General features: G+C 42.4%; 2 protein-coding genes across 3 annotated transcripts in view; one reads left to right on the top strand and one right to left on the bottom strand.

Annotated features, from left to right (window-relative positions):
• Positions 1–8,550: 8,550 nt before the first annotated feature.
• On the top strand, positions 8,551–12,731 carry LOC121557036 (zinc finger protein 883). Of its 2 annotated transcripts, XM_041870924.1 has the most exons (4): positions 8,551–8,642; positions 8,746–8,822; positions 9,999–10,146; positions 10,394–12,731. In XM_041870924.1, the coding sequence occupies exons 2-4, from the start codon at positions 8,814–8,816 to the stop codon at positions 11,902–11,904; spliced, it is 1,668 nt and encodes a 555-aa protein (XP_041726858.1). In that variant the 5' UTR covers positions 8,551–8,642; positions 8,746–8,813; the 3' UTR covers positions 11,905–12,731. The 2 variants fall into 2 exon arrangements, with proteins under 2 accessions (XP_041726858.1, XP_045069031.1); XM_045213096.1 differs by having other exon boundaries at positions 8,593–8,822.
• A 2,225-nt stretch (positions 12,732–14,956) lies between these two features.
• Positions 14,957–20,434, bottom strand: part of LOC121557041 (E3 ubiquitin-protein ligase RBBP6) — a 51,283-nt gene continuing 45,805 nt past the window's right edge. Inside the window, exon 18 of the mRNA XM_045213100.1 lies at positions 14,957–16,937. Within this exon, the coding sequence (XP_045069035.1) occupies positions 15,938–16,937 (1,000 nt within the window). The 3' untranslated portion in view covers positions 14,957–15,937. The remainder of the gene's footprint in view (positions 16,938–20,434) is intronic.

Raw genomic sequence — 20,434 nt, forward strand, 5'->3', positions numbered from 1 at the left:
ATCCTAACCCTAATAACAGTCTTTTTCCCCCTAAAATTGGTGCTGGAACTATTGGTTCCCTTAGAATCAAATGCGATATATTTATGACTTTAATAACTATCAATGTTGAAAGAGTTAAATTGCTTCTCACTGTTGTTTTAATAGACTGAAGTGTTAATGTCCTTAGTTACTTCATCTAGTTTCCCCAAAGCTTTGAACTCTTTGCTTGTACTTCCATCTATCACCACTAGTGTCAAATGACGTAAATGTAACTTACATTCACTCTCTCTTCCTACTCTAAACCCTAACTTTCAAACTTTTGATTATAAAAAATACACCTATAATTACCTTGATCTTTCTACTCTAAAATGTCCTTCACCACTGTTCTCTCTCTTACTACTAACTTTGAAACTTAGCTTACTGTCTTAGAGTTCCTTCAACCTAGTTCTCCTAACTTATTTTAATCTAATCTTTTCTCATAACCTTTAAAAACCTTTTCCACTGATTTATTCACAAAATCCCTTTACCACCACATTTTTAGAATATGTGATTGGGAAAGTCCCCACCTGCTTCTGACTTCTTCACACACAGACTTGGCAAACAACTAAACACCTTTTAGCCTAGCCTGAAATCTCTTGGTGTAAGAATGTAACCCAGAATAACAGTCACCCCTTTTAACTTTATTTTTCAGACAGATTGTCTAATAGGCAGTCTAATAGATTATCATCCTTCCTATGATATTATCTTTTTAAGCAAATATGATTCCCAAAAACCCTATTCTTTTAAAATCTTCTACCAGACAGCCGTCTAGTGTACATCTTATTGTACAGTTCAATTTACACCATGCATCTCTTCCCAACACTGCAATAGGTATATTGTTCTAATATTAGTATGTCTATTTTAATTTGCCTTTGATTTTTATAGAAGAGCTCAATTGGTTCCTTAAGAGTAATTTGCTGTTTTACTACCTCAAATCCCTATCCTAATTAGTTAATTTTACATAGTGATATGTTTAACCTCTTTAAGCTGAACACAGATAAGTTTTTCCACTATTCCCCATTATTTCTCATAGTCCTCTGTTTTTACTTCAATTGTTGGATATTTTTGTTCTTCTCCCTAATCGGTGCTATCAGCTGACACCCCCCTTCGTATCTTCTAGGCACCTCTAGAATCCTTTCTCCGGACCCCTGTAGGGGTTCACCGGAGAACAGGTGATCTTCACTTGCTCCTTTATCTTCCTCAGAAATGTCCTCACCGACAACGATGAGACAGCCTATAGGGAGGAGGTCAGAGATCTGGCCATGTGGTGCCAGGACAACAACCTCTCCCTCAACGTGACCAAGACAAAGGAGATGATTGTGGACTACAGGAAAAAAAAGAGGACTGAGCACGCCCCCATTCTCATCAACAGGGCTGTAGTGGAACAGGTTGAGAGCTTCAAGTTCCTTGGTGTCCACATCACCAACGAACTATCATGGTCCAAACACACCAAGACAGTCGTGAAGAGGGCACGACAAAGCCTATTCCCCCTCAGGAGACTAAAAAGATTTGGCATGGGTCCTCAGATCCTCAAAAAATTCTACAGCTGCACCATCGAGAGCATCCTGACTGGTTGCATCACCGCCTGGTATGGCAACTGCTTGGCCTCTGACCGCAAGGCACTACAGAGGGTAGTGCGTACGGCCCAGTACATCACTGGGGCAAAGCTTCCTGCCATCCAGGACCTCTATACCAGGCGGTGTCAGAGGAAGGCCCTCAAAATTGTCAAAGACTCCAGCCACCCTAGTCATAGACTGTTCTCTCTGCTACCGCACGCCAAGCGGTAGCAGAGAGAAGACTCCAGCCACCCTAGTCATAGACTGTTCTCTCTGCTACCGCACGCCAAGCGGTACCGGAGTGCCAAGTCTAGGTCCAAAAGACTTCTCAACAGCTTCTACCCCCAAGCCATAAGACTCCTGAACAGCTAATCATGGCTACCCGGACTATTTGCACTGCCCCCCCACCCCATCCTTTTTACGCTGCTGCTACTCTGTTAAGTATTTATGCATAGTCACTTTAATCTACCCACATGTACATATTACCTCAACTACCTCAACTAGCCGGTGCCCCCGCACATTGACTCTGCAACGGTACCCCCCCTGTATATATAGCCTCCCTACTGTCACTTTATTTTACTTCTGCTCTTTTTTTTTCTCAACACTTTTTTGTTGTTGTTTTATTTTAATTTTGTATTAAAAATAAATGCACTGTTGGTTAAGGGCTGTAAGTAAGCATTTCACTGTAATGTCTGCACCTGTTGTATTCGGCGCATGTGACCAATAAAATTTGATTTGATTTGATTTGTTGTTTCCTCCTGGCGCATTTCCTTAACAGGTAAAGTGACCAACCTGTCCATAATTATAACACTCTTCTGAAAGTTGCTGGAAGTGTAGCTGGAATCTTCCTCCTCCTTCTAAGCCTTCTCGTCCTCTTCCTCTCCAATTCTGTGTCTGTCCAGGAACTGGCTGTGGATATGAATAACTGGTACCCCCCTTGGTAGCTGGTACAATTGCGTTTGATATTGTTCAGTTGAAGCTGTAGTAGTGATTGTTGATTTGGTTCACTCTGATTCTTCATAACCAAAGCTTCTCTTCTCCTTCTTCTTCTCCAATTCTTGGGATCCTTTTCTCAGCAGTTTCTCCTCTTCTGTATCTTCAGCTGTGTTACTTCTTCTAAACTATTTGCTTTATCCAGGCATGATAAACATCGGTCTATATCTCTATTTCTTCTTTGCTAGTCATTGTAGGATAACCTCCTTTTGAATACACAGCACCTTTAGTCCCCTCTTTATCGCTGATTCGTTCATCTCCATCTCTGATGCAACAATCACCCTGCTGGATGATCACTGGAAGCTAAGGATAAACATCCCTAAGCTCTACTTCCTTTAGCCTTATCTCTATAGCTTTGTTTATCTTATCGCTGGAATCTTTTATCAGTTTTTGTTTGAGAATGAAGGGCAACTTTTGTTTCACTTGCCGGATAACCTCGCAATACTTTAGTTAAAGGATTACCATTTTGCACTATATCAACCGGTGTAATGACTTTCATAGTCCTGATATCTTTTTCCCCATTGTAACAACCCTTTTATATTCCTTTATTGTGAATTATCTTATTTTAGACTATATAGCCTATGGCTTCCCCCCTTTAATTATTAATATAACTAAACAACTCCAAAAAAAAAAATATATATATATATATATATATATTTTGTTTTTGTTTTTCCAAATCAAATCAACTAAAATATGAATATTAAAAAATTCAATTAAATGTTTTATTCAAAAACCATTTCTTATTAAAATAAAAAATCAATTAAAAAATCAATTAAAAATTATGAATAATTAAATATATATTTTTTATTTCTATATGCTATCCTACAATTTATCAATTAGTGGCTATCTTACCACAACCCATCAAATGCAAGTAGTAAACTTCAGACTATAATCCTAAAAACAAAGCCCTCTAATCCTACAACACTACAAGTCCCATAAATTCCATTGTTTAATATGCACCCAAGTATCTTAATTGCACAGAATAATGTCAGTACCTGATTTCCAACCGAACTGTAATCCAGCCCAGTGATGCACAGAGACTCCCAAATGCAAATTTTATTCAAATGATAAGTCCGTTGCCAAGCCTCTGCGAAATTGTCATAACATCACATATCCTGTAGGGGAAGATTTTGTGAACTAGCCTGATATCTGATCCGATCCTCTGCCGCGTCACGTGATGTCACGTCAGCACTTCCTGTATCTCCTCTCTCCTCTCGCTTATCGTTCCTCTCATATGACAGAAGAACAAAGACACAGAATAACATTTTAGTAGTTAATGCAATCACTGAGTATTTTCAACCATTCAATATTCGTTCGTTCTACATTCGCTCTAAGAATTAACTCAGGAATAATTATCGATCGCTCAAAAACATTTTATTTAATTTTAATCGTCTTCTAATTCAATTTATTATAATCCGTCAACATCTCTCTCATTTATAAATTCAATAGGTCACAAAACAAGTTTCATCTTTAACCAACCGCCGCTTTACAACTAGAATACTCGTGCCCAAATCTCTCTTTGTCTGTGGGTTTCTCTGTCTTCCTACAGCGCCCCAACAGAAATATGAGCCATTAGCAAAAACGTGTTGTAGTTTAGTACCGTCACACGCATGCGCATTACATTCAGAAATACAATTTCACCGTGGACGGGCGATTTTCTACTCTCTCCCCAAACCTAAACAGTTAACAGTCCTGCTGTACCTCCAGTTTTCCCCTCATAGTCAAACAACATTTAACAGCGCTCACAAAACATATAACCTGAATTACACACACACAGACAAGTTTAAGAGGCTTATCTCATCGCAATGAGACCTCTAAGGATATCCGTTAGCATGTAGAACGCAACACAATTAGCATTTTAGCATTTAGCATTTAGCCTTAGCCTTTGCGTACAATGTAGCCTGAAACACAACCCAGCATTTAGCATTAGCATTAGCATTAGCATTTAGCCAACCTGTGGCTTGCACCACGCCACAGACATCCTGCATTGTGCCTAATTTATTGTCCATTTATCCCCGTCTAACTTTATGCTGCCGTGAGTAATGAATATCATATTGAGCGGTTACCCCCAACAAATACCCCGTCGACTACAAGAGGAGAATAACATACAATACAATCGTCCATATCATGGTTCCCAGAACCAACCTGACAACCCCTAGCACGTTCCCAGGATTTGTGGCCCACTCCTAAGGAGTCGCCCCCGCTGGGGGTCTTTCCGAGATTCACCATGCCCTATTATGTATACGTATTCCTGCCTTTATCGTACACCTGCCAATATCTGTCTTAATTCCTACCGTTTTGTGCTCTAAAATTCCAATTACCTACCGTTTACCAATCAACCAAATTTAGAATAATTATTTCAGACTCTTAGTCAACAGCAATCACACCACACCAGCCCAAAATTCACACGGTACATACTATCCCATTCCCCTCAATGAGCAATCGAAACAACTAATGCCCAAATTGTGAGAAATCTCACCTTAGCCGGCTTGAGCAATAGTCAACTCGCGACTCAGGAAGGGAACAAAGAACGATGCAGTCAGTACCCGTACTGGCCACCATTTGTCGTGTCGCGTCGGCTGCAGGTGGTTATTGCTGTCAAACAAAGAGTCCGCTTAGGCTGTACCTTGATTAGAAGTCTTTATTCATTATCACAAGCTTACAGCATAAGTTTACAGACTTGCGATGTCTGGAGAGCAGTGTCCTCGAATTCTAATGGCTGCTCTGCCCTTTCTTTGTCTAGCCCCTACTTATAAACAATGCAAAAAGATGGGTGCTCCCTCTTCTGGCCAATCACCAGTCACCCCTGTCTACAACACACTTCCTGTCTGTTGTATGTGGCGTTACACTAAAACATTCCCTCTTGATACTAAAATCAACGTCCTCTCCGGTTCCACTTAAAACATTAACAACGTCATAATCTTCATATACGATACCAACAAAGCTGATTATGCAGTAGTAGTTTTACTTGAATATCAACATCAAAATATGTCCAGCTGGTTACACATCATGAGTCATGACAAATATGCACTTTTCCTGAGATGTATCTATCAGTGGAGTTTATAATGTTTACTTTCTCTTGTGTGATCTTTTGTATGCTTGAAAAAACTTAATTGGGCTGGTTTCCCAGACACAGATTAAGCCTGGACTAAACATCTCTTTCAATCTCTATTGATAATGCTTTTGAGTAGGAGTAATCTGTCTCTTGGAAACCGGCCCATTATGTCATTGTTCAACATTGGGATTGTTCTTCTCCTGTGTCTTTCTTTGCTTTCTGTTTTTATTCTGTTTAGTTTGAATGGATGGTTGTTGAGTAGGACTGTCACCTAACTGAGGATGCATTCCAAAATAGCACCCTATTCCCTATATAGTGCACTACTTATGACTATAGCCCCATGGACCCTGGTCTAAAGTAGTGCACTATATAGGGAATAGGCGGCAGGTATCTTAGTGGGTAAGAGCGTTGTGCCAGTAACCGAAAGGTCGCTGGTTCTAATCTCAGAGCCGACTAGGTGGAAAATCTGTCTGTGCCCTTGAGCAAGGCACTTAACCCTAATTGCTCCTGTAAGTCGCTCTGGATAAGAGTGTCTGCTAAATGACTAAAATGTAAATGTAAATAGTGAATTAAAAGTTACCCAAACTATCTGCACTGACTCTGTCTTGCACTGACCCTACACACACTCACTAGACTATATATATACACTCACTAGACTATATATATATACACTCACTAGACTATATATATATACACGTCATATGCTCACACACACTGCACTGTCACTCCCACACAAATATTAATTATTTAATAGAAGAAAAAAATGCACAGACTATTATGTGACTAAAATGACCGTGGCTAAGCTATTATGTGTTATGATGGAAGTTAAGTTAGAGGTTAGTATGAACTGTTCAATAAGACAAAATGAACTAAAATAGGTATGAAATGACTGTGACTTAAACTAGACTAAAATTGTCTCAGCGTTTTAGTCGACTGATAACAACTAAAACTAAGAAGTATGAAAATGACTAAGACTAAAAGGTATTTTAGTCATAAAGACTCAAACTAAATCTAAAATAGGTGACACAATGAACACTGCCCTTGTCCTATCTCTGTAGACCTACATTGTGTACAGAGATACACTTTGAGACCCCAAAATATAAACGCAACACGCAACAATTTCAAAGATTTTACTGAGTTACAGTTCATATAAGGAAATAAATCAATTGAAATGTATAAATTAGGCCCTAATCTATGGATTTCACATGACTGGGAATATAGATATGCATCTGAACAGTTCATACTAACCTTTAACTTAACTTCCATCATACTCATAATAGCTTCTACTCCCCTCACAGATACCTTAAAAAAAAGGTAGGTAGGGCCGTGGATCAGAAAACCAGTCAGTATCTGGTGTGACCACCATTTGCCTCATGCAGTGTGACATATCTCCTTCGCATAGAGTTGATCAGACTGTTGATTGTGGCCTGTGGAATGTTGTCCCACTCCTCTTCAATGGCTGTGCAAACTTGCTGGATATTGGCGGGAACTGGAACACGCTGTCGTTCCAGAGCATCCCAAACATGCTCAATGGGTGACATATCTGGTGAGTATGCAGGCCATGGAAGAACTGGGCCATTTTCAGCTTCCAGGAATTGTGGACAGATCCTTGCAACATGGGGCCGTGATTTATCTTGCTGAAACATGAGGTGATGGCGGCGGATGAATGGCACGACAATGGGCCTCAGGATCTCGTCACGGTATCTCTGTGCATTAAAATTGCCATCGATAAAATGCAATTGTGTTCATTTTCCGTAGCTTATGCCTGCCCATACCATAACCCCACCACCACCATGGGGCACTCTGTTCACAACATTGACATCAGCAAACTGCTCGCACACACAATGCCATACACTCTGTCTGCCATCTGCCCAGTAGGGTTGAAACCGGGATTCATCCGTGAAGAGCACACTTCTCCAGTGTGCCAGTGGCCATCGAAGGTGAGCATTTGCCCGCTGAAGTCGGGTCAAGACCCTGGTGAGGACGACGAGCACACAGATGAGCTTCCCTGAGATGTTTTTTTTGTACAGAAATTCTTCAGTTGTGCAAACCCACAGTTTCAGTCAATTGATAATAAATTAATTAGGCCCTAATCTATGAATTGCACAAGACTGGGCAGGGGCATAGGCCCACCCACTGGTGAGCTAGGCCCAGCCAATCAGAATGAGCTTTCCCCACAAAATGGCTTTATTACAGACAGAAATACTCCTCAACACCACCCCTCAGACGATCCCACAGGTAAAGAAAACGGATGTGGAGGTCCTGGGCTGGCGTGGTTATAAGTGGTCTGAGGTTGTGAGGCCGGTTGGACATGCTGCCAAATTCTTTAAAAAGACGTTGGAGGCGGCTTATGGTAGAGAAATTAACATTCAATTCTCTGGCAACAGCTCTGGTGGACATTCCTGCAGTCAGCCTGCCAATTGTAAGCTCCCTGAAAACTTGAGCCATCTGTGGCATTGTGTTCTGTGACTAAACTGCACATTTTAGAGTGGTCTTTTATTGGCCCCAGTACAAGGTGCACCTGTGTTGATTAATCAGCTTTTTTTTATATGCCACACCTGGATGGATTATCTTGGCAAAGGAGAAATGCTCACTAACAGGGATGTAAACAAATTTCTGCACAAAATCTGAGAGAAATAAGCTTTTGTGCGTATATTTAAAATCTGCGATTTTTTATTTCAGCTCCTGAAACATGGGACCAACACTACATGTTGCATTAATATTTGTGATCAGTGTAATAAAGTACTTTTTTTTTTATGCATCAAATTATCTATAATTTCCCCCCTATGCGTTTGCAATGCAATGCACAGTTTTACTGCACTAGAGTGCTTCAAAAATCGATCAACTTCGCTTGTCATTGCAGGACGACTCTTATTTTGAAAAAAAAGATCCGCCTTTTGGCAACCATTTTGTGAGCTGCTGCAGACAGATTGGTCATGTGAAGGAAATGTTTTTTCAGTCCAATGGATGTGAAGTCGGAGTCTGTCTTTTCTCTCGTGACTTTAGGCAGAGATATAACGGTCTGCTACCTCCCTAATCTACAATTCAACAGACTAGGGATAAACATCTCATCTGGTTCACTTCGCTTGAATTTATAGGTCATTTTCTATACTGTTTTCACAGGTTCCGGTTTCTGAGAGATATTATTGAACTAATATTTATACCACAAACTCTGCAAACGAGTGTCCACAATGAATCAGGTGAGTTAGATGCATGTAAAATATATATTTAAAAAAAAAAACGCGTCGGCGGGTAACACGTTTCCCGGAGCTTCACCAGGTTGTGACACACTTTATTTAATTTAGAGCACAGTTTAATTTATTGTTTAAATAATTTCGCTTTACTAAGTATTGTTGACATAGTTTCATATCTCGTTGCCCTCCCGAACGGTAATAATGGCCGTGAATTGCTGAATGGGATGATTGCTAAAGTAGGCCGCAGCAAAGCCTCGGATTTTCCTGAACGAGCTACTAACTGGAGAGCCGGGCATATTTGTCTGCTCCTTTGACACAGTTTCGGTTAACTTGGTCGGCAGAATGTCCGAATCAAGGTTCTTCATCTCTTTTTTTTCTTCTCTTCATAACAGTGAAAGAAGCGTTATAATCGCTGTAAACGCGATTTGACCTAAGAGGGCCGCATTCAACTAACGAACTATCGTCAGCAAGCTAGCACAGCCGCTAATTGAGGTAAACGGTCATATTTCTGTTATTTAAGACCTCAGTCTAGTCAACAACCTGACTTCTATTCCAGAATACATAATCTGACTCTTCACTATTCCACAAATCGCTGAAATGGCCGTTAAAAGAGACACTCGCTCTAAAAGTGACCCTCCCAAAGGAGCCCCCAAGTAAAGCCCCAGGCTTGCCTGGGCGAGCAACCCCGCCAAGCAACACGCCAGGTCGGGAGGAGGACAGCGATGGCCAGTACGCCGCCCTTTAGTTTGAGGAAGTTCAGGATCAAAAGAGACGTCATTTATATGATCAACTTACATTTTTACATTTTAGTCATTTAGCAGAAGCTCTTATCTTACAGGAGCAATTAGGGTTAAGTGCCTTGCTCAAGGGCACATCGACAGATTTTTCACCTAGTCGGCTCGGGGATTAGAACCAGCGACCTTTCGGTTACTGGCACAACGCTTTTAACCGCTAAACTACCTGCCGCCCCACTCTCCGAGAGAATGCCAAGAGTGTGCAAAGCTGTCAAGGCAAAGGGTGGCTATTTGAAGAATCTCAAATATAAAATATATTTTGATTTGTTTAACACTTTTTTGAGGGGTTACTACATGATTCCATATGTGTTATTTCATTTTTATTGTGGTGTTTTACTCTCAATGTACCAATATGACAACACCCCCTACTCTCTCTTTGGGTTAACAGGAAACATCTGTCTCATCCTCCCTCCAACCCTCCTCCCCCTTACCCCTCCCAGAGTCCCTGGGTCGTACCTCTCCCGGTAGCCCCTTACTGCTGGGTCTGAAGAGGGTGTCTGTGCGGCTGGTCGACTGCAGGAAATCACTGGAGATAAGTGGGTTTATGCTCTTACAGACATTTATTTTGGGACACTACGGATACATGAGAGAATTAATTACCACTAAATACAATCTGTTTAAATAGAATCGTTACAAGCACTCCTACACCCTTGGATACATTGACATTGAAGATTTAATAGGATTTTACATTGAAGATTGAAATGCTTAAATTCGGTTACAAGAGTGTGAAAATCTGGCTTCGATATGGAGAAGGAACCATAACTGTCTGTCTTTGCTTCACAGGGGACAGTCCTAACCGTCACTCTCTCAGTAGAAGCTTGTCATCTTGGAAGGCTAAACAACATCTTGATGCTGAGGAGGCAGAGAAAAGTCTCCCCAGATCAGAACACCTCAAGAAACAACAGCAGAGACCCACAAGGAAGAAATCTCACTGCTGCTCTGACTGTGGTAAGAGTTACACCTCTTCAGCAGACCTTAGAAGACACCAGAGAATTCATACTGGAGAGAAACCTTATAGCTGTGATCAATGTGGGAAGAGATTCATTCAGAGAGTAAATCTGAAGGCACATCAGATCATACACTCAGTAGAAAAACCTCACTGCTGCTCCCAGTGCGGAGCTAGCCTCTGCTCTGCCAGTGCACTGGAAGGACACATGCGGATCCACACTGGAGAAAAACCGTACCAGTGCTCAGAATGTGGGCAGAGATTTACATACTCCAGTGGGTTACGGATACATGAGAGAATAAAACACACTGGTGAAAAACCCCACTGCTGCTCTGACTGCGGGAAGAGATTTGTTACTTCACAAAGCTTAAAAGCTCACCAGCGGACTCACAGTGAAGAGAGACCGTTCCACTGCTCTGAGTGTGGGAAGAGTTTCAAACAAGCCTCAACACTCTTTGAACACAAACGAATACACACAGGAGAGAAGCCTCACCACTGTGAGCAGTGCGGGGGAAGCTTTTCCTCTGCTAAGTCACTCAGAAGACATCAGAGGATTCACACAGAGGAGAAACCTTACCAATGCACTGACTGTGGGAAAAGCTTCCGACAGTCGTCTACTTTAAGATGTCACCAGCTTAGACATACCGGAGAGAAGCCCCACCAATGTACTGAGTGTGGGAAGAGGTTTTCTGTTAAGAGTGGACTCTGGCAACATAACATAGTGCACACTGGAGAGAAACGCTACCAATGCCCCAAGTGTGGCAAGAAGCTAGGATCATCTCATTCTCTAGAGCAGCATAAGCGAACACACACTGGACAGAAACCCTTCCACTGTTCCCACTGTAAGTTGAGCTTTGGCACTAGTTCAGCCCTGTACAAACACCAGAGAATTCACACAGGAGAGAAACCACACAGCTGCAATGTTTGCCAGAGGAGTTTTGGACGGTCAGATCACCTGACAAATCATATGCAAATTCACACAGGAGAAAAGCCATACCACTGCTCTAAGTGTGAGCGGAGTTTCACTAACAACAGATCTCTGAAAGAACATGAGGTCAGACACACAGAAGATAAACCTCACTGCTGCTCCCAGTGCGGTGCTAGTCTGTCCTCTGCCAGGGCACTGGAAAGTCATATGCGGATTCACACTGGAGAGAAACCGTATGAATGCTCTGAATGTGGGCAGAAGTTTGCACATAGAGCCAGTCTTGGGACACACCGAAGAATACACACAGGAGAGAAACCCTATCACTGCTCTGACTGCAAGAAGAGCTTTTCAAGACTTGACTCTTTAAAGGAACACAAGTTCACACATTCAGAGACGAAGATGTACCTATGCTCTGTGTGAGTTGAGCTGCACAACGCAAGGCGCATTGAAGAAACACCAGCTTATACACACCGGAGAGAAGCCTTACCATTGCTCCCACTGTGACAAGAGCTTCCTTCGGCAATATTCTCTCAATGAACACGAGCGTCTTCACAAGGGAGAGAAACAGTACTCTTGCTCAGACTGTGGGAACAACTTTGCCGCAACGACAACCTTGCGAATTCACCAGCGAAGACACACAGGAGAGAGGCCATACCACTGCCCTTTCCCTGACTGTGGGAAAAGTTTTGCCCAGCCCTTCGCCTTTTAAAGTACACAAGAGAAGGCACACAGGAGAGAAGCCACACCACTGTGATCAGTGTGGGAAGAGTTTGTCACGTCAGGTGACTTGCGAACTCACTCCAAAAACAATCATTACAGCTGCGCGAGTGTGGACTCAGTTTTTTAAGATCAGATTCCTTAAGGAATCACCAGAGAATCCACACATTAAAGAGGCCGTACAGCTGTTCAGTGTGAAAATAGATTTACTCAGGCCTGGGGGTTGACGTACAACAGGAGGATTCACACCGGAGAGAAACTTCACAGCTGTGATGAATGTGGGAAGAGATTCACTAAGTCAGGAACCCTGGCTTCACACAAGAGAAATACACACCTGAGAGAAACCGTACCACTGCGCTGACTGTAGGAACTGCTTTACCACCTCAAGTGAACTGATTATACAGCAGAGAACACACACAGGAGCATTTCAAAAGTGGGAACATTACCGATTCCAGGTTTTTTTTGGTGTTGTGGAAATAATATACAGTGGGGAGAACAAGTATTTGATACACTGCAGGTTTTCCTACTTACAAAGCATGTAGAGGTCTGTAATTTTTATCATAGGTACACTTCAACTGTGAAAGACGGAATCTAAAACAAAAATCCAGAAAATCACATTGTATGATTAAGTAATTAATTTGCATTTTATTTCATGACATAAGTATTTGATCACCTACCAACCAGTAAGAATTCCGGCTCTCACAGACCTGTTAGTTTTTCTTTAAGAAGCCCTCCTGTTCTCCACTCATTACCTGTATTAACTGCACCTGTTTGAACTCGTTACCTGTATAAAAGACACCTGTCCACACACTCAATCAAACAGACTCCAACCTCTCCACAATGGCAATTTTTTTTGGATATGGGGGTAAAATATTGCATTTCAAAAGTGGGAACATTACCGATTCCAGGTTTTTTTTTGGTGTTGTGAAAATATTGTGTGGACAGGTGTCTTTTATACAGGTAACGAGTTCAAACAGGTGCAGCCCATTCTTACATAATCAATGGTTGGAGTTTGTCAGAATTTGTGGGGGGTTTTGTTTGATTTTGAGATCTGTACAAACGATTACTAACATGCCAGTGATTACAGCTAGAGATGTATCAGCCGTTATTAATGCGAGGAGGGAGAGGACTAATTATCCTTCTATATCATCTCATTCCAGTTTAGAGTCCATAAATAATGTTGATTGAGGAATGGGGAATGTTAAGTTGGAACTGTATAACGTGGAATTTAAGGTATATTTAATCATATTGTTTAGTCTTTAATGTCAGGTCATATTGTTTAGTCTTTAATGTCAGGTCATATTGTTTAGTCTTTAATGTCAGGTCATATTGTGGCTACCTTAGCTGTTGTGTTTACTTGCATGTTACTGAACAGTGACGCTACTATATTGACATGCATATGGGTATTAAGACAGGAATGTCATCACCAAAAAATAGAAGTGTTTAAAATATCCAGAAAAGCTAGCTAGCTATCACATTTAATTGTGCAAAAATATGATAGCTAACGTTAACTAGCGCTAACCGCTAGCTAGCCAGCCAGCCAGTCAGTTGCACTGGCAGGTTGAAAAAAGATATAGCTAGCAATGTGTTTCACTCCATCCTATAAAACATTCCAGTTTAGAGTCCATTAATAATGTTGATTGGGGGAATGTTAAGTTGGAACGTGGAATTTAAAGGTTTTACGGGATTGAAGATGTGGGAAACTAGACTACCTCAGTCGATCAGACGGCGCCCCCCCAAGTGACCAGAGAAAAGCTTGGGGTTCCTCTTGAATGAACATGGATGAAGAAGACTGACGTTATTTTTATTGCGATATATTCATCTGACCATATTATAATATCCATGTAACTTAGAAAAGGGGTTGTGTATCATTGTATTTGTGCGGATGATGTCATGAAATGTATTTCTATGTATGTTTTTCTTGGTAGCATGTCTAAGATGATGGGTATATTTGAAAATTGTGTATACAAGGGGGTCTTTTTTATTTTTTTATGGGGAGGGTCTATGTGGGATTTTTCCTTATATATCAGTAAGGTTTTGGACTACATATATTTTTTAGCGTGAATATATAGTAGTTAATCATGTATCTATTTTTTACTCAGACGGAGTCCACAGCCGGTTTGAGAGTGCATGAGATAGATGACTGAGAATTTATACCTTTGTTGATTAAATATATTGAGAATCTGGTTGGATTCAGGTATAGAAGGTAGAGAGGGGGTAATTCTCAGTTATCTAGCATAGTTTAGACTCTAGTCATATATATATGAGGCGAAGCATGTGACTTTTGTTAGAACGAACCATGGTACCGAATATTATACATTTGTATTAACTTTCCACATAGTTGTCTAAGTATATTCTTGCATCCTTAATTACTTGATACCCGAGAAACTCATCATAACAATGTTAAAATGAATAACCAGTGAGCCGATCATTATGGATCGGGTGACTAAACTAAAAATGGACTGATGGTGTTTCACAGAAACCTTTGATTTTGCATTAAATGATGCAGGGGTTGAGAGACGTGTTCAACTTCAATGAATTCCCCGATCAAAAGGTTCTGAACATAAGATAGGAGGGGATTACAAGTGTTACCAGTTTCGAAAATAAACCAGTTACATCTGAAAAAAAATAAACATGCCAAAGTCATTAAAAACACATGGTTCACACTGTCGGACAGGAAGAACGGTGGGATTCTGATAAACATTAGACTTTCGTTTTAATTAAACTATAAATGAAAAGACAACAGTCAAGAGAGTTTAAGGGGGAAAAAACATTTTAATTTAAAACAAAGTTTAACAGTAACTTCCAGTAGTCACTATTCAGTTAGCCTGACCTCAGATCAGTTCATATGAACATGATGAGATTAACCTCCTATTCAACTATTCAGTTAGCCTGACCTCAGATCAGTTCATATGAACATGATGAGATTAACCTCCTTATTCATCAGGGAACTGTCCTAAACGGCACCCTGTTCCCTATATACAGTGCACTACGTTTGACCAGAGTCCTATGAGCCGAGGCCCTATAAGACTAGGGTCCCTTATGACTCAAGGCTCTGGTCAGAAGTTGTGCACTATATAGGGAACAGGGTGCCATTTGGAGAGTTTCAGACACCTTTTATAGCCCATTGATCAAAAGGGGTAATAGAAAATACTGCAGTGTCATCTCTGTACAAAAAAAAAAACACATTCACAGAGAACCTGCATCATAGACACAGGAAAAAAAATTGCATCACATTAAACAGAAAACAGAGGAGAATCTTTATTTTACAGTTCTCACCTTGGGGGTCACAAATACGTCAAATACTTTACAAATATCTGAGATGAGCTCCACTTATTCCAGTGATTCCATTATACATCAACTATATCCAGCTCAGCTTAAGTATTTAAAAAGAATGTGACATAAAGTATCCCCCCCAAGAAGGACAAGTCCAGTTGTAACTTTTAGCTAAATGCTAAAAGAGCTAGCATAAGCTAGCAAACTCAAGGTTGTAAGCAACAGCTAGATGCTAACGGAGCTAGCGTGACTTAGCAGTCTCAGTTGTAGCCGTTAGCTAAATGCTAACGGAGCTAGCGTGACCTAGCAGTCTCAGTTGTAGCCGTTAGCTAGATGCTAACGGAGCTAGCGTGAACTAGCAGTCTCAGTTGTAGCCTTTAGCTAGATGCTAACGGAGCTAGCGTGAACTAGAAAACTCAGGTTGAAAACTAACCATTAGCTATCCTGAGCTAGCAGGGTCTCAGATGGTGGCAGACTCCTGCTCAGTCTTCTCCCCTGCCTCTCCCCCTCCTCCCCCTCCTCCTCCCCCTTCTCCTCCCTCCTTCTCTTTATTCTTCCTGTGTTTCTTCTTCTTGTTCTTGTGTTTGTGCTCCTTCCTTCCTGTGGCGGGAGGCTCAGCGTCGGCAGAATGCTTCTTGTGCTTCTTGTGTTTTTTGTGTTTCTTGTGTTTCTTCTTCTTCTTCTCCGTTGCCGTGGAGCCGCTGTGGTTGCTAGGGGAGCCGCCGGGGCTCTGGGAGGCGGGGCTCTGGGTGTTGTGGGAGGGGCTACGGCTCAGGCCACTGCCCCTCTCTCCGTCTGACCCCTCCCCTTCGCTGTAGTCGGGGACGAAGGCCGCCTCGTCCGTCTCTCTGCCGAGGTCAGAACACAGACGCTGGCGCCTTGGCTCTGGCCCCGCCCCTCGACTCTCGTCCCTCCCTCCCCTTCCTCTTCCCTCCTCCTTCACCCCTCTGGAGTCAGTCTTAGCTGGTTTACTAAAGTTCACCTGCCCCTCTTTGAGCCCTCTGGCTTCCTCCCTCCTCCTCTTCCCCTCCTCCTTCCCTCTCTTCCCCTCCTCCTTCCCTCTCTTCCCCTCCTCCTTCGCTCTCTTCCCCTCTGGATTGGCTGTTTTCGAGCTACTACCCTGCACCTCCCTGCCTTGGCCTCTAGGTGGCACTGGTGAGGCTTCCCTCAGAGCGTCTCTGGGCCCGGAGGAGGAAACCGCCAACGCCCCGTTCTCCCTGGACCCAGAGCGCTGCTGCTCCTCCTCTTCCTCCTCCTCCTCTCTCTCCCACTTGGACCGGGGTGGAGGCTGGATGAGGACGCCTCCGGTCCCACGCTCCCTCTCCCTGCCTGGGCTGGGGAACTGGACGGGACTGGGTCTCCTCTGGGTCTGGAGGTCCCGGGGTACAGACACAGCACCCTGGCTCTGGCCCGGCTCAGACCTCTCCTCTACAGCCCTGCTGCTAATGGAACACACAGATCTAGGATCAGGGGTTAGAGAGAACCTCCACTAAGAACCATAATAACCATGTTATATACACAGATCTAGGATCAGGGGTTAGCGACATCAACAGGGAAACCATTATAACCATGTTATATACACAGATCTAGGATCAGGGGTTAGCGACATCAACAGGGAAACCATTATAACCATGTTATATACACAAATCTAGGATCAGGGGTTAGCGACATCAACTGGGAAACCATTATAACCATGTTATATACACAAATCTAGGATCAGGGGTTAGCGACATCAACAGGGAAACCATTATAACCAATGTTCCCTCTAATTTATTTCCGGCACTGAGCCAATTTCAGGTCTGCTGAGCGCAAACTTGAACGTTGTAAAAAATACTGTGCAACTTCCGGCGCGCGTTTCCTGTGAAGGCTGTTCCCACTTTAAGCTCCAGTTTTAACAGTGGCCAAGTAGGCTACTGTGGCTATTTGATCAGTGAATGGCACAGATCCATATATGGCAATGGCTATTTGCATTTAGGCCTACTGCAGCTCTGATTGGTTATGTCGCACCGGTCTGTGCAGAGTAGTAGGGGTCTGAGTCGTGCCTGTCAATGCGATAGAATCCTTCTCCAACGCGCTCTGCCTACAACAAAATCTCTTGCATTGTTAGTTTTGCACACTAAAAGTCTTGCACAGTTTGTTTTTTGTTTTCGGTATGTTACATTGAAAGTGGCTTGTATTGCGTTGATTCGATCACAATTCCCACAGTAGGAGGGAAACGTTGATATTGTTTAACTAAAAAGAGAAATTTCTAGAAAGTTGAGTGAAGTTCAATATCCTGCTTCTCTGACACGGGCTGATATTTCTTCTGCGCGGCAGTCCGAGAGGCGCACTGAGGGAACATTGATTATAACCATGTTATATACACAGATCTAGGATCAGGGGTTAGCGACATCAACAGGGAAACCATTATAACCATGTTATATACACAGATCTAGGATCAGGGGTTAGCGACATCAACAGGGAAACCATTATAACCATGTTATATACACAGATCTAGGATCAGGGGTTAGCGACATCAACAGGGAAACCATTATAACCATGTTATATACACAGATCTAGGATCAGGGAGTGGAGAGAGAGACATCAACTAGGCATATTTACAGAGACGGGGCTACGTCCCTAATGGCACCCTATTCACTATATAGGGTACTAGTTTAGACCAGGGCACTATATAGGGTACTAGTTTAGACCAGGGTACTATATAGGGTACTAGTTTAGACCAGGGCACTATATAGGGTACTAGTTTAGACCAGGGCACTATATAGGGTACTAGTTTAGACCAGGGCACTATATAGGGTACTAGTTTAGACCAGGGCACTATATAGGGTACTAGTTTAGACCAGGGCACTATATAGGGTACTAGTTTAGACCAGGGCACTATATAGGGTACTAGTTTAGACCAGGGCACTATATAGGGTACTAGGTTAGACCAGGGCACTATATAGGGTACTAGTTTAGACCAGGGCACTATATAGGGTACTAGTTTAGACCAGGGCACTATATAGGGTACTAGTTTAGACCAGGGCACTATATAGGGTACTAGTTTTGACCAGGGCACTATATAGGGTACTAGTTTTGACCAGGGCACTATATAGGATACTAGTTTTGACCAGGGCACTATATAGGGTACTAGTTTAGACCAGGGCACTATATAGGGTACTAGTTTAGACCAGGGCACTATATAGGGTACTAGTTTAGACCAGGGCACTATATAGGGTACTAGTTTAGACCAGGGCACTATATAGGGTACTAGTTTTGACCAGGGCACTATATAGGGTACTAGTTTAGACCAGGGCACTATATAGGGTACTAGTTTAGACCAGGGCACTATATAGGGTACTAGTTTAGACCAGGGCACTATATAGGGTACTAGTTTAGACCAGGGCACTATATAGGGTACTAGTTTAGACCAGGGCACTATATAGGGTACTAGTTTAGACCAGGGCACTATATAGGGTACTAGTTTAGACCAGGGCACTATATAGGGTACTAGTTTAGACCAGGGCACTATATAGGGTACTAGTTTAGACCAGGGCACTATATAGGGTACTAGTTTTGACCAGGGCACTATATAGGGTACTAGTTTAGACCAGGGCACTATATAGGGTACTAGTTTAGTTTTGACCAGGATACTATATAGGGTACTAGTTTTGACCAGGGCACTATATAGGGTACTAGTTTAGACCAGGGCACTATATAGGGTACTAGTTTAGACCAGGGCACTATATAGGGTACTAGTTTAGACCAGGGCACTATATAGGGTACTAGTTTAGACCAGGGCACTATATAGGGTACTAGTTTTGACCAGGGCACTATATAGGGTACTAGTTTTGACCAGGGCACTATATAGGGTACTAGTTTTGACCAGGGCACTATATAGGGTACTAGTTTTGACCAGGGCACTATATAGGGTACTAGTTTTGACCAGGGCACTATATAGGGTACTAGTTTAGACCAGGGCACTATATAGGGTACTAGTTTAGACCAGGGCACTATATAGGGTACTAGTTTTGACCAGGGCACTATATACGGTACTAGTTTTGACCAGGGCACTATATAGGGTACTAGTTTTGACCAGGGCACTATATAGGGTACTAGTTTTGACCAGGGCACTATATAGGGTACTAGTTTTGACCAGGGCACTATATAGGTTACTAGTTTAGACCAGGGCACTATATAGGGTACTAGTTTTGACCAGGGCACTATATAGGGTACTAGTTTAGACCAGGGCACTATATAGGGTACTAGTTTAGACCAGGGCACTAAATAGGGTACTAGTTTTGACCAGGGCACTATATAGGGTACTAGTTTTGACCAGGGCACTATATAGGGTACTAGTTTAGACCAGGGCACTATATAGGGTACTAGTTTTGACCAGGGCACTATATAGGGTACTAGTTTTGACCAGGGCACTATATAGGGTGCTAGTTTAGACCAGGGCACTATATAGGGTGCTAGTTTAGACCAGGGCACTATATAGGGTACTAGTTTTGACCAGGGCACGATATAGGGTACTAGTTTTGACCAGGGCACGATATAAGGTACTAGTTTTGACCAGGGCACTATATAGGGTACTAGTTTTGACCAGGGCACTATATAGGGTACTAGTTTTAACCAGGGCACTATATAGGGTACTAGTTTTGACCAGGGCACTATATAGGGTACTAGTTTAGACCAGGGCACTATATAGGGTACTAGTTTAGACCAGGGCACTATATAGGGTACTAGTTTTGACCAGGGCACTATATAGGGTACTAGTTTTGACCAGGGCACTATATAGGGTACTAGTTTAGACCAGGGCACTATATAGGGTACTAGTTTAGACCAGGGCACTATATAGGGTACTAGTTTAGACCAGGGCACTATATAGGGTACTAGTTTAGACCAGGGCACTATATAGGGTACTAGTTTAGACCAGGGCACTATATAGGGTACTAGTTTAGACCAGGGCACTATA

This window comes from Coregonus clupeaformis, unplaced genomic scaffold, assembly GCF_020615455.1.
Source record: "Coregonus clupeaformis isolate EN_2021a unplaced genomic scaffold, ASM2061545v1 scaf0078, whole genome shotgun sequence".
In the NCBI taxonomy this organism is placed as follows: domain Eukaryota; kingdom Metazoa; phylum Chordata; class Actinopteri; order Salmoniformes; family Salmonidae; genus Coregonus; species Coregonus clupeaformis.